The sequence below is a fragment of the Pelophylax lessonae genome (assembly GCF_965119305.1).
Source record: "Pelophylax lessonae genome assembly, chromosome: 10".
Lineage (NCBI taxonomy): Eukaryota > Metazoa > Chordata > Amphibia > Anura > Ranidae > Pelophylax > Pelophylax lessonae.
Window position 1 is genome coordinate 24,791,617 of NC_138777.1, and position 15,869 is coordinate 24,807,485.

Genomic DNA, 15,869 nt, shown 5'->3' on the forward strand with positions numbered 1-15,869 from the left:
GATTGAGCAAACAACTCCAGTAGGCGGCCTACCTGGTGACGGCTCTTTGTACACCGGATACAGATCACTATAGAACAAGTCCGTCCAAGAAAAATGTGCTTCGGAGAGGGAGGGCATAACAGTGCTGTGTGTAGCAGAGTCTATCATTCCCTGCAACAAAATGAAAATAATTTATTACACCTGAAATGGGTCATTTGTCATAATGCTTAAAATAAATAGATCACTCCAGAAAAGCAAGTCAGTTACTAACCCCAATTCTTAAAATGTATGACTCCCCCCCCCCACCCCCCAAAAAAATAGAGCTTTCTTTTGGTGGCATTTGATCACCTCTGCATTTTTTTTCTCTATAAACAAAAAAAGAAAAAAACATTTTTTTTTAACTTTTCCGCTATATATATATATATATCTCCAATAAAAAAAATGTGAAAAAAAAAAATCTAAATTTCTTTATAAAGTTAGGCCAATATGTATTCTGATATATATTGTTGCTAGAAAAGTGTATATTGATTTGTTTTCTTAAAGGTGATAGCGTCTAGAAACTATGGGATATAATTATGGAATTTTTATTTATTTTTTACTAGTAATGGTGGAGATCGCCGACTTATAGTGGAATTACGATATTGTGGCAGACAACCTAACCAGTGCTTGTGTACAGTGTGGAAGGGGCTTTTACTAGGGGGAAGGCATGAATCAGGGTCCCTGCTTTGCAGGAATACAGATCAATGCCTTCTCTACTGACAGAACGGTTGTTTAAATTCTGGCTCTCTACGGAATGATCGGGGGGTGCTGGCGGACATTGAGTCCACGGTACCCGCAGATCAGCTCCCGCTGTGTACAATCACAGTGGGAGTGGGTCGCTGGTGGCGCGAATGCGCGCCCCAGATCCGGAAGTTCAGGATCATGTACTAGAGCAGTGCTTCTCAACTCCGGTCCTCAGGGCACACTAACAGGCCAGATTTTAAGTATTACCTTGGGGAGATGCAGACTAGAATACTGCAATCACTGAGCAGCAAATGATATCACCTGTGATGTATTTAAGTATTCTTGCAAACCTGGCCTGTTAGTGTGCCTTGAGGACCGGAGTTGAGAAACACTGTACTAGAGAGCCGACTTCCCGCCGTATATTTAAGTTATGGCTAGCACGTGGTTAAAGTGTATCAAAACTCAAAGAGAAAAAAAAATTTAATATACAGTGCATCCGGAAAGTACTCACAGCACTTCACTTTTCCCACATTTTGTTATGTTACAGCCTTATTCCAAAATGGATTAAATTAATTATTTTCCTTAAAATTCTACAAACAATACCCCATAATGACAATGTGGAAGAAGTTTGTTTGAAATCTTTGCAAATTTATTAAAATTAAAAAATAAATTTAATTTAGAGAGGAGAAACTTCTAGAAGAACAACCATCTCTGCAGCTCTCCACCAATTAGGCCTGTATGGTAAAGTGGCCAGACGGAAGCCACTCCTCAGTAAAAGACACATGACAGCCCGCCTAGCATTGCCAAAAGGCACCTGAAGGACTTTCAGCCCATGAGAAACAAAATGTTCTGGTCTGATGAAACAAAGATTGCACTTTTTGGTCTGAATGGAAAGAGTCATGTCTGGAGGAAACCAGGCACCACTCATCCCCTGGCCCATACCATCCCTACAGTGAAGCATGATGGTGGCAGCATTATGCTGTGGGGAGGTTTTTCAGTAGCAGGAACTGGGAGACTAGTCAGGATTGCAGGAAAGATACATGCAGCAATGTACAGAGACATCCTTGATGAAAACCTGCTCCAGAGCGCTCTGGGGCAAAGGAACATCTTCTAACAGGACAATGACCCTAAGCACACAGCCAATATAACAAAGGAATGGATACGGGACAACTCAGTGAATGTCCTTGAGTGGCCCAGCCAGAGCCCAGACTTGAACCCGATTGAACATCTCTGGAGAGATCTGAAAATGGCTGTGCTCCGACCCTCCCCATCCAACCTGATGGAGCTTGAGAGGTCCTGCAAAGAAGAATGGGCGAAACTGCCCAAAAATAATTGTGCCAAGCTTGTAGCATCATACACAAAAAGACTTGAGGCTGTAATTGGTGCCAAAAGTGCTTCCACAAAGTATTGAGCAAAGGCTGTAAATACTTGTGTGATTTTTTTGCTTTTTTATTTTTAATAAATTTGAAAAGATTTAAAAAAAAAAAAAAAAAAACTTTTCATTTTTTCATTATGGGGTATTATTTGTAGACTTTAGAGGAAAACCGTGCTGCAGCTCAGTTTCAGGGTCTTGACAATCTTATAGCCTAGGCCATCTTTATGAAGAGCAACAATTCTTTTTTCCAGATCCTCAGAGAGTTATTTTAAATGAGCTGCCATGTTGAACTTCCAGTGACCAGTTGAACTTCCAGTGACTTAAGCCCCGGAAGATTTTACCCCCATTCCGACCAGGGGGTATTTTGCGATTCGGCACTGCGTGACTTTAACGGAGAATTGCGCGGTCGTGCGACGCTGTACCTAAACGAATTTGGCGTCCTTTTTTTCCCACAAACAGAGCTTTCTTTTGGCGGTATTTGATCACCTGTGCGATTTTTTGATCACGCGCTATAAACAAAAAAAGAGCGTCCATTTTGCAAAAATCGCAATATTTTTCCCTTTTTTTTATATGAAATTCCCCCCAAAAAAAATGTAAAAATCAAAATTTTTTAAAATTTTCGGCCAATTTGTTTTATGCTACCTATGTTTGGTAAAAAAAAATCGCAAAAAGCGTATTTTGATTGGTTTGCGCAAAAGTTATTGCGTTTACTAACTAAACGTCATTTTTGTTGTTTTTTTTTTTAACGCGTAATGGCGGCGATCTGCGATTTTTTTTGCGGTACTGCGACATTGCGGTGGACAGATCGGACCCTTGACTGACATTTTTGACACTTTTGGGGTTACCAGTGACATTTCTACAGTAATCAGTGCTATACATATGCACTGTTACTGTAAAAATACACTGGTAGTGAAGGGGTTAACTTTATTTGAGAGGGAGGGGCTGTGTGTGTCCCTAGGGGCGTGATTCTAACTGTGATTGGCTGGGGCTTCAGCTGTATGCAGAGTGATCAACGGATCTACATAGTAGATCCATGTGATCAGCTCTCATACAGCGAGGAGAATGACAGGCAGCTTGTTTACACAAGCTGCCTGACTTTCTCCCTCTCCCCCGCCGATCGCAGAGTGGCCGGCGGACATCGGGTCCGCCGGTCACACGTGCGGGGGGGTCCGTGACCACTCGGGAGCGGGAGCGCGCCTCCGGGGGCGCGCGCTCGCTCCCTAGACCCTCACAAGCTAGTGACGTAGCCCTACGTCACTTTGCCTGTGAGGGGCTGACCGCCGACGTAGATAGTCGTGCGGCGGTCGGCAAGTGGTTAACACACCTGCTCCCCATTCACACCTGAGACCTTGTAAGACTAACAAGTCACATGACACATGGGAGGGAAAATGGCTAATTGGGTCCAGTTTGGACATTTTCACTTAGAGGTGTACTCACTTTTGTTGCCAGCGGTTTAGACATTAATGGCTGTGTGTTGAGTTCTTTGAGGGGACAGCAAATTTACACTGTTATACAAGCTGTACACTCACTACTTTACATTGTAGCAAAGTGTCATTTCTTCAGTGTTGTCACATGAAAAGATATAAAATATTTACAAAATGTGAGGGGTGTACTCACACTTGTGAGATACTGTACATACAATTAGAAGAATGGAATAGTTTGTTTTATGGGGCCTTTAACCTATCCCATAAACCTTTAACCACAGCCTACCTCATAAAACCACCCTTGACCTAAATCTAACCTATAAAATTTCCCAGAACCTAACCTCCAACATTACCACTAAACCTCCACCAAAAATTGTAATATCTCGATGGTATGTACTATAAATACTTTCACAAATGTTGTATCAGAAATAATTGTATCATGTAAAAAAAATATAATGCTGCATTGCTGCACAACAAACCTAATCAACATTTTTTTTTTTAATTGCGTCTGTGCAATATGCCAAATTTTCCTTGCTAAAAAACCATGGCAAAGTATCACCAGACGAATCAAATTATCTGCGCAACACTGTTTATCTCCTTCTGTCAGTATACAGCTTCCTCCAGCCTTGAACATAGATATCAGATATTCTAGCATATACAAAGCTAGCCGACAACTTAGCTTGTACAAGTTCTGGAACCTTCTTTATTTAACAGTCTCGCACATTTTATACACACGAGGACATCTCCCTCCCGATCAAATTACCCCACAAGGTCACATGCCTGATTACATTATCCTACGCAGATGAAATTGTATACAGTAATATAATTAACATAATAAACAAGCAAAAAATTGGGGGAGCAGACCCTGAACATGTATATCTAAAGCCGGTGCAGCTATGGACCAAGCAACATGTATATTAAAAAAGAATAGCGCAACCATGCAAAAGAAATGACTATCAAATATGGAGACAATCCATAAATAAAAATAGGTGTTTAGTCCCACCATATGGCCATATCGTGCTCAAGCCCACCACTGCGTCAAAGTACCCCATTATCAGTGGGTCCTACACTATCCATAAAAAAGGGGTGAATCCAGCCTCCGTTACCCTTGGAGACAACACTCCTTGCTGGGAAGGTGTGCTAATGCACTGCAGGGGACTCCTCCTATATCTACTTGATAGAGGACACCAATAGAGTACAGGTGTGTGTGGGGGATGGGATGCTCAACCTCATAAGTCTGGTCAGACCGAATACATAATAAACAAGCAAAAAATTGGGGGAGCAGCCCATATGGAAGAAAAATATATTTCCAATATATTTAGGAAAAAACAATTTCGAAATATATTGAATATGGTCAAAATTGTAGCATTTCAAATATATTTCCAATATATTTGGGAAAAAATTTTTAGAAATATATTGAATATGGCCAAAATTGTAGCATTTCAAATATATTTCAAATATATTTGGGGAAAATAAAAAATGTTTTTTTAAAAATATATTTTAAATATATTTTTCTTCCATGTGGGAGACCCTGAACATGTATATCTAAAGCCGGTGCAGCTATGGACCAAGCAACATGTATATTAAAAAAGAATAGCGCAACCATGCAAAAGAAATGACTATCAAATATGGAGACAATCCATAAATAAAAATAGGTGTTTAGTCCCACCATATGGCCATATCGTGCTCAAGCCCACCACTGCGTCAAAGTACCCCATTATCAGTGGGTCCTACACTATCCATAAAAAAGGGGTGAATCCAGCCTCCGTTACCCTTGGAGACAACACTCCTTGCTGGGAAGGTGTGCTAATGCACTGCAGGGGACTCCTCCTATATCTACTTGATAGAGGACACCAATAGAGTACAGGTGTGTGTGGGGGATGGGATGCTCAACCTCATAAGTCTGGTCAGACCGAATACATAATAAACAAGCAAAAAATTGGGGGAGCAGCCCATATGGAAGAAAAATATATTTCCAATATATTTAGGAAAAAACAATTTCGAAATATATTGAATATGGTCAAAATTGTAGCATTTCAAATATATTTCCAATATATTTGGGAAAAAATTTTTAGAAATATATTGAATATGGCCAAAATTGTAGCATTTCAAATATATTTCAAATATATTTGGGGAAAATAAAAAATGTTTTTTTAAAAATATATTTTAAATATATTTTTCTTCCATGTGGGAGACCCTGAACATGTATATCTAAAGCCGGTGCAGCTATGGACCAAGCAACATGTATATTAAAAAAGAATAGCGCAACCATGCAAAAGAAATGACTATCAAATATGGAGACAATCCATAAATAAAAATGGGGGTTTAGTCCCACCATATGGCCATATCGTGCTCGAGCCCACCACTGCGTCAAAGTACCCCATTATCAGTGGGTCCTACACTATCCATAAAAAAGGGGTGAATCCAGCCTCTCTTACCCTTGGAGACAACACTCCTTGCATATCTAAAGGAACAACCAACACAAACAGTATACTATTTCCACTCAGCAACTAACAGATGACAGTGATTCAAACAACCTGAGCCAATTAACTAGCAGACTGCCGTGCTCGAGCACATGAAATATAATACACATCATCATAAGTGTAAACACAGAACCCATTGTAGATAACAGGTGAGTAAATCAGCATATTCAACAATGTGTGGAAGACAGGTGGTTGAGCTGATATTAGCATCTGCTATGAGTCTGACTGTGTGAAGCAGTCTTCATATGTTTCTTGAGATATATGGTTGATTAATATTATTGTCCCATTTGAAGTAATCCAAACCATATTCTCAGTGTCCATTAAGTACCTGTCTTTCACTCCCAGTGACGGTGAGTACCGTCACACCCATGCTTTTATTTTTTTCCCAAAGACATTAGATGATAGAAGTATCTTTCCACTCCCTCTACTTATTAGGCATAACATGTCAAGCCAGGTAGAGAATAGGAGCCAAGTGTCCATGTTTATGGGACAGCTGGCCTAGAGACAATCCGTAGGATAGTTGGATGGCACGTCCATATCTCACTGTGCACAGAGATCCAAGGTCAGCATTATTTATGCTACATTTCCCCCTGGTTTACTTTCCTAAAAAAAAATAAACTTTTACTAAACAATTGATACAAGCGTTATCATACCAATACAATATGTTGTAACGTAACGAGCATGTAAACTTTTTTTTTTAAATTGGAGAGTAGGGAATGGTTAGGATTTTTTGCTGTCTGTGTAACATAGGTGAGATTTCCCTTCACTTCCTTTCCCAAAGACACAACAGGAAATAGAATAAACTCTCTCCAAGGGAAGGGGAAAATCCCCTCTTAGAAAACTGAAAAGGTGTTCCCATTGGTACCATGAGACCACTTTTGACACAGAGTTTGACGCAGTTCCTCACACACAGCTAATGTGTAAGGTAAAGTCTACAGGCTTGGAGAAATCAGTTTGTAAATAGATAGAAAACTGACTAAAAGACCGTTTTCAGAGAGTAGTGGTTACCGATTCCGAATGGTCTACGGTTATCAGTGGTGTACCCCAAGGTTCAGTGTTGGGACCCTTACTTTTTAATATCTTTATAAATGATATAAGGTCTGGGATTAAAGGTACCATTTCAGTCTGCAGATAACTTACAACCCAACCTCAATGCACTGTTTATTTGGGCAGCTATGTGGCAGATGAGGTTTAGGCTCGGTTCACATTTGTGCGATGCGGGAACGCTGCGAATATGCAGCGTGATCCCACATCGCATCCGTTCACACTGCCATATGCGATATGCAGGGGATGTCAATTAGATGTTAACGACACCCCCAGTTTGATCGCATATCGAAGTGCGATCTGCAAGTTCGCACAGAATCGGTTCGCACAAGTGTGAACCACTGTGCGATCCGATTCCGAGGCGGCTCAAAAAATGCCTCATGTGCGAGTTTGCTGTGGATGCGCTGCAAATTCAGCCATACAAAGTGTATGGTTGAACTCGCATCCGCACAGGAGATTGCATGTAATGAAGGAGCAGTGCGCTCCGAATTACATGCGATCAGCGCATCCGCACAAGTGTGAACCGGCTCTCAATGTTGATAAATGTAAAGTTATACACTGGGGGGGGGGGGGGGCGCGGCAAAAGTTCACATGCATCATACATACTAGGAAAAGAACATCTGGGGGTTTTGGTAGATAGTAAGCTTATAATAGCATGCAATGCCAAGCTGCGGTTTCCAAAGCAAGCAAAATCCTTTCGAGAGAGCGAGAGCCAGAGCGAGAGAGAGAGAGAGTGAGAGCCAGAGCGAGAGAGAGAGAGAGAGAGAGAGAGAGCGAGAGCCAGAGCCAGAGAGAGAGAGAGCGAGAACCAGAGCGAGAGAGAGAGAGAGAGAGCGAGAGCCAGAGCGAGAGAGAGCGAGAGCGAGAGCCAGAGCGAGAGAGAGAGCGAGAACCAGAGCGAGAGAGAGAGAGAGAGCGAGAGCCAGAGCGAGAGCAAGAGAGCGAGAGCCAGAGCGAGAGAGAGAGAGCGAGAGCCAGAGCGAGAGAGAGAGAGCGAGAGCCAGAGCGAGAGAGAGAGAGAGAGCGAGAGCCAGAGCGAGAGCGAGAGATATCATTTTGCCCCTGTGCAAATCATTAGTAAGACCTCATCTGGAATATGCTGTTCAGCTTTGGGCACCAATTCACAAAAAGGATATCGGGGAACTGGAGAAAGTGCAGAGAAGGTCAACCAAACTGAAAAGAGGCATGGAGGACCTCAGCTATGAGGAAAGATTAGAGGAACTGAATTTATTCTCTCTTGAGAAGAGGAGATTAAGGGGGGATATGATCAACATGTATTAATACATAAGGGGTCCATAGTGAACTTGGCGTTGAGTTATTCACTTTAAGGTCATCACAGAGGACAAGAGGACACTCTTTACATCTGAAGATTTTATTTCCAAATACGGAAAGATTTCTTCACAGTAAGCCAGTGCAAATGTGGAATAGACTCCCTGCTGTTCTGGCCAGCTCAGTAGATTGTTTTAGGAAAGGCTTGGCTTCTTTCCTGGGTGTACATAATATAGCTGGGTACTAACATTTATAGCTAAAGTTGATCCAGGGAACATCCGATTGCCTCTCGGGGGATCAGGAAGGAATTTTTTCCCCCTGCTGGAGCAAATTGGATCATGCTTTATTGGGGCTTTATGCTTTCCTCTGGTTTAACTGTGGGTAAGAAACTGGTGTCTGAGGGTACTCTAGGCATCACATCCCCAAATAAAGCAAAAAGCTGAAGAGGTAGACCCAGGATTTTAAAGGTGCCACACATACACACACACGATAAAGTATAGAAAAAAAAAAAATCTATTTTTATTATAATCATTGAAAATATTGAATCAGATAACAACATTTATAAATAAAGACCACAACATACAGGGGTATACAATGTATGGTTAACAGCAAACACACACACACATCATAGGTTGAACTGGATGGACTGATGTCTTTTTTTCAACCTCACAAACTATGTAACTATATGTAACTATCCATACAGTACTGTTGCAATGTGTTCGTCTCTACATGTTTCGCCAGACTATGTAACCACTCGTTCTATTGACAACTGTAAAATGTACAATTTCTGTAGCAGTGACAATGGTCACCAGGGCAAAGAGATGGTGAATCTCCTCAGTCCCCAATGAGGACACATACAGCAAAAAAAAAAAAATAAAATAAAAACTGGACAAAGGTTTTTAACACTTAGACAGGCACAAATACATGATTTGTCTGCTTTCGTTCCACCAGCAGGAGGAGCCAATGAAAATTAATCAATTTTCCCATCCACATTCAAGGTGGATGGGGGAATCCCTCCCATAGAACTATTATACTCTGACAGTGGGAAGGCTTCCCTGCTGTCAGAATGCACTCATCAGCCCTGCTGGCTATATCCGGCGACACTGATTGAGTGAACATTTGCCAACAGGCTGTACAACCAGCATGGACATAGATGGATCAAATTTGGTCCCTGCTGAACCCGCCGAATTTCGATGCATCTATGGCAAGCTTTAGGCTATCCAATTTTTTTTTTTTTTTTTTAAATGTTGGTTTTTACATACATATTGATATTCTACAAAAGCATATTTTTTAAGGAATATATAGGGAAGGCAAATAAAAAAAAATATATAATAATATTTAAGGGTGCAATAAACTGTTAATGGCTCCTGAAACTAAAACTCTTTTCAACTATCCTGGACCTGTTCTTGTGCCCAATAACAGCCTCCTGATGGTCTCTATTTATTTTTTCACAAACAGGAAAAAAACAATACAGGAAAAAATGAAGTTAAAAATATAATGTGACAGTACTTGAATAATAAAATATTTGAATATTAAAATAGAAGGTAATAAAATATAAAAAAAAATATAAAAAAAATACAGTGATTACTCAATAAATTAAACTAAATGGTTCCAAATACACTTAAAAAAAACCCTACTCCATCCAAATAAAATGGGAAAAAAATTAGTATTTTTGTTTTTTTAGCAAATTTCACCACTTATTTTCTCCACGATGAAATTGGTGACTTGAAATCACCCCACTTATCTCCAGTGAAATGGTAATATTGAAAGCAGATCCTCCCATTCTGAAATCCATTTGAAAAATGATACAGTGAAACAAAACAACACATCCTTCAGAAGAGAAATGCCTCGTACACACGCAACGATTATCGGCCGTCTTTTGTCCAGTGTTGTTTTGTTGGTTGAAATGTACTCTAGACTGCACACGAATTTTCTCGGCCAACAAAAACCAACTTCAGAAGTGATGTCATGTTCTGGTTTACTTTCCGTGTGTTTTTTCTTCTCTGAGCATGCCCAGTCTTGCTCATCAGATTTTTGTCTGCCGAAATCTGTACTGACTGATGGAAAATCGGCCGTTCTGTTGACGGCCAACAAAAATTTTATAGCCTGCACACCAGATTTTATTCGGCCGAAAAGTCGGAGTCGGTTGTCGAAAGAAAGCATCATACTAACAAGCCGAAAATCGGCAGATCGGACGTTGGCCGAAAATTCACAGCCAACTATCGATGCGTGTGTACGAGGCATAAGGCTCGCAGAAAGGTCTGCTGCTGCTGCTGCTGCTGCAAAAAAAAAAAAAACTACTTCTAGACATACAGTCTAGTTTACTAAAAGAAGACTTTTCTTTTTAAATTAAATTAGAGTAGCTACACTTTAGGGGTTTGGTACATTTTCTGGTCCAGACTTTGTTTTATCCAGTTGCAGGCAGGTGACACCAAGCTAAGGCTAGTACAAATAAACATTACAATAGTTCAGTTCAGGTGTAAAAAAGTCAACAATGAGCGTACTCTGCCAAGAGTAAATGTAAATCTTGCATGAAATGTCACCAATTGCTGGCTTAAGCTCTCACACCTCAGCGAGAGAACGTCATGAATTATTACTGCACTTCAACCTCTAGTTAGAGTTGTACTACAAACTAACCAACAGACTTAAAATATATCTAAACACAGAAACAAAAATGTAATATACTGAAATATACCAAGCTGCATTAACTGTCTTTAGTATTGTTTTTCTTTATCCTTACCTGGTCCTGGGGTGACAACACTCACTCATGATATAGTATCTTTAAAGGAGCAACGTTGTCACCCAAGGCTGCTCCTCTTCTCATTTCAATTACATGGAGGAGCAATGCTTTGTAGTTCACAGAAGATACAGAAGCTAAGAAAGCCAATAACATTGTCAGAGATTCTAGGTCAGTTATAGAAACACAAGATTTGTGGCAAGATCAACAGCTTTTCCGTACCTGCAGAAAATGTAAACCAATGCAGCCACCACATCGAAGGACTGGTAACCAGCAATATATGTAGATTTTGTTCTTCTTGGGTTTAGGTAATCTTTAAAGTGTTTGTACAGCCAAAACATTTTATTTTGTCATTGGGAATTTCTTTTTTTTTTTTACTTAGAGATTGTTTAATAAATATTTAGAAGTAGTTTCATTTATTTATTAGGTGTTCTTTGTAAAAACTTATACTTTTTTTCATTTCACAATTTTTAACCTTCTGTTTTTTTCCCTTAATGGGGAAAAAACAATTAGGAAAATATTTAGGTTAAAGAGGAGCCAGTGTTTTTGTTTTTAATTATTTGTGCCCACATAAGCCCACGGCATCTATAAAGACCACCAAAAACCTTAATCAACGGCTCCAAATGCAATTCTCCAAAACATTTTTCAACTGCTCCTATATTTCGCAGAAACTTTGTGGAAAAGGAAACTCTCAATTTCACCAATTATCCATCCAAGTTCCCTTCTATTGTGCGATATGGCTTTGGACTCTTAAAACCATCAAATATCAAGCATAGTGGTCAGCAACACCAGGTAAAACTGAAAATAAACTAGTTCCTCCTCAATGAAAAATTCTCTGAAATTCTATAGGATTCTGTTACTAAATGTACAAAACATGGGTGCCTTGTATCAAGCAATATCTACCAGCTGAATGCAATCTATCACTCCTATTTAATCCTCTAAGATGTCACTGTTTCTAGTCACTGGGCAAACTTCTGGACAAACCCTGCTGCCCCCCCTTTCTCTTTTCTATTGTAAGGGGACCGCGACCCACACTGTGCTTGTGTGCTTCCGTCAGTATACCGCTTCCTTCAGTCTGAACATAGATATCAGATATTGTAGCCGCCCCCATACAAAACTAGCTGAGAATAGCTTGTATCAGATCTGGAACCTTTATTGAACAGACTCACACACAATATATACCACACAGGAGGACATCCCCCTCCTGATCAGATTACCCCACCAGGTCAGATGCCTGATTACACTATCCTATGCAGATGAAATTGTGTACAGAAATATAATTAACCTGAACTAATTACCTAGCCATCTGGACAGAAATAATATGCGAATAGGAATCCACATCTAGACAATGTTATGTTTAACATGTTTATTAACTAAGCACTGCAACAAGGCTGAAACAAAGTACATTACACATTATCTTAAGTATACAGTGGGTACGGAAAGTATTCAGACCCCCCTTAAATTTTTCACTCTTTGTTATATTGCAGCCATTTGCTAAAATCATTTAAGTTCATTCTTCTTCCTCATTAATGTACACATAGCACCCCATACTGACAGAAAAACACAGAATTGTTGACATTGTTGCAGATTTATTAAAAAAGAAAAACTGAAATATCACATGGTCCTAAGTATTCAGACCCTTTGCTCAGTATTTAGTAGAAGCCCCCTTTTGATCTAATACAGCCAGGAGTCTTTTTGGGAAAGATGCAACAAGTCTTTCACACCTGGATTTGGGGATCCTCTGCCATTCCTCCTTGCAGATCCTCTCCAGTTCTGTCAGGTTGGATGGTAAACGTTGGTGGACAGCCATTTTTAGGTCTCTCCAGAGATGCTCAATTGGGTTTAAGTCAGGGCTCTGGCTGGGCCATTCAAGAACAGTCACGGAGTTGTTGTGAAGCCACTCCTTCGTTATTTTAGCTGTGTGCTTAGGGTCATTGTCTTGTTGGAAGGTAAACCTTCGGCCCAGTCTGAGGTCCAGAGCACTCTGGAGAAGGTTTTTGTCCAGGATATCCCTGTACTTGGCCGCATTCATCTTTCCCTCGATTGCAACCAGTCATCCTGTCCCTGCAGCTGAAAAACACCCCCACAGCATGATGCTGCCACCACCATGCTTCACTGTTGTGACTGTATTGGACAGGTGATGAACAGTGCCTGGTTTCCTCCACACATACCACTTAGAATTAAGGCCAAAAAGTTCTATTTTGGTCTCATCAGACCAGAGAATCTTATTTCTCACCATCTTGGAGTCCTTCGGGTGCTTTTTAGCAAACTCCATGCGGGCTTTCATGTGTCTTACACTGAGGAGAGGCTTCCGTCGGGCCACTCTGCCATAAAGCCCCGACTGGTGGAGGGCTGCAGTAATGGTTGACTTTCTACAACTTTCTCCCATCTCCTGACTGCATCTCTGGAGCTCAGTTTGGCCGAACGGCCAGCTCTAGGAAGGGTTCTGGTCGTCCCAAACGTCTTCCATTTGAGGATTATGGAGGCCACTGTGCCCTTAGGAACCTTAAGTGCAGCAGAAATCTTTTTGTAACCTTGGCCAGATCTGTGCCTTGCCACAATTCTGTCTCTGAGCTCTTCAGGCAGTTCCTTTGACCTCATGATTCTCATTTGCTCTGACATGCATTGTGATCTGGAAGGTCTTATATAGACAGGTGTGTGGCTTTCCTAATCAAGTCCAATCAGTATAATCAAACACAGCTGGACTCAAATGAAGGTGTAGAACCATCTCAAGGATGATCAGAAGAAATGGAAAGCACCTGAGTTAAATATATGAGTGTCACAGCAAAGGGTCTGAATACTTAGGACCATGTGATATTTCAGTTTTTCTTTTTTAATAAATCTGCAACAATGTCAACAATTCTGTGTTTTTCTGTCAGTATGGGGTGCTATGTGTACAATCATGAGGAAGAAGAATGAACTTAAATGATTTTAGCAAATGGCTGCAATATAACAAAGAGTGAAAAATTTAAGGGGGTCTGAATACTTTCCGTACCCACTGTAATCACAGAAAACCTTATTATACAGACAATAGCAGGAGACCACCAGTAACAACTGTTCGTCTCTTACATTGAAGACCATGGAACCGAGGCCAATGTGACCAGCTCTTTCAATAAACATGTTCAGCATCAAACAGGCCAGGAATAGTCTCCATAAATTTCTTGAGATATATGGTTGGTTAATATTACAGTCCCATTTGAAGTAATCCAAACCATATTCTCAGTGTCCATTAAGTAGCTGTCTATCATTTCCTTGGTCACCCTGTGTCCCTAATAGAAACAGGGTGACTTACACATAAGAGGGGCCTAGGGAGCTGAGAGAGGGATTTCCCAACCTCTCTAAGGTAAGCTGAATTCCACGGGCCCCACAACTCCAGTCATACCCATCTATCTTTTTCTCACCCTCCACCCTTCTTCCACAATCTTTTTCCTCCTCTTTAAAACACAGATCTCTCTGAGTCACAAGAGCAGGTTTCAAACCTATAGGCCTCCAAACTGAGTTACTACCCAAGGCAGTGCAGGGGAGAATGGAGAACCCTATGCATGGGGGGCAAATACAACCATGTAGCCCTTTTATAGAATAAACAGAATTCTGCAGGGTGAAGAAAGTTTACCCTGCATTGTGTGCCATGGTGACGCCGGGATTAGTGGGCACAGTGAAAAGTGGGCGTTTTTTTCTTGAGTTGCTGTTAAGAAACTTAGAGTACTCTAGACTTCAGGCCAGTAAGTAAAGCTACAGCATGCCCTTTCAATGGTCATAATATCCTATAGTGCTCCAGGTATGATAAAAGAAATCCCACATGTTCTTAAATTGCGGCTGTCAGCTCAGGGCTGTCTTACCAAATGGGCACGCTGGGAAGTTGCCCGGGGGTCCCACTTGCCCGGGGGGCCCCACCTGCCCAGGGACTCAGCCCCAGCCAAGCATTGGTCTCGACCCTCGTGTGCATCCTGCTGCCGAACTTAGCAGGTGGCAAGCACCTGTCGGCCCTCCGCTGCTGTCAGGCCACATGGGCCATTGAGGGGGAGCCCACAACTGTGGGAATGCCAGTCTGCCTCCACAGGAACAGGCACACACGGGACAGTCGAGTCTGACTCCCGTCCCTGTGTGTGATAATTTTCATTTTTATTCCCGTGGGTGATTGTGTAGGCAGGGCCCCAGTGCACTGCATTGCCGGGGGGCCTTCAATACTCTTAAGATGGCACTGTTTCAGCTGTTGCAACTGACTGTATTTTCTAGTATTCTGCACAAATCGAAGGTAAACACAAAGTGCTCTGGCTCTGTGAAGTAAATAATGTTATTTAATGAAAATAAAAGTAATAACACTCACAAGAATAAAAGGCCAACACTCATAGGCAAGAGAGTGCTCAACACATGGACTGGAAGGACATAACCAACAGCTACCACCAATACAAGCATAGTGTATGTCAACAGCTCCTGCTGAAACTTGCTGACAGGTTTCTGGGGCCCTACCACCTTTCATCAGAGCTTTGAAGTGGTTGTACCAGTGGTAGCTGTTGGGTCTTTAATCTTCTTGTCCATGTGGCGAACCCTTTTTTGCCCATTAGTGTTGGCGACTGAATTAATGTGAAGGGAGTGTCAGATTCTTGAACTCGCTATTTGCTCAGTGGTTCAATCTCTCATACTCTATGCCTCTACTGTGTCCTGTAGTGATGTTGGGGGAAACCACAGAGTGCTATGAGGGACTAGACATTTGGGATTCTAAATATTGTTTAGGCAGTGGTCTCTCTTCAATACAGGCAGACCCCATTAAACTGGGAGGAGCCCATAATCAGAAAACAGCCTGTAGCCTAAACTACAATTAATCCACTTCGGCA

At 41.3% G+C, this 15,869-nt stretch overlaps 1 protein-coding gene across 1 annotated transcript in view; it reads right to left on the bottom strand.

Annotated features, from left to right (window-relative positions):
* The window catches only part of ELF5 (E74 like ETS transcription factor 5), a 76,866-nt gene that overhangs the window by 31,759 nt on the left and 29,238 nt on the right, over positions 1-15,869 (bottom strand). The window contains exon 2 of the mRNA XM_082270162.1: positions 33-150. Coding sequence (XP_082126288.1) covers positions 33-150 — 118 coding nt within the window. The remainder of the gene's footprint in view (positions 1-32; positions 151-15,869) is intronic.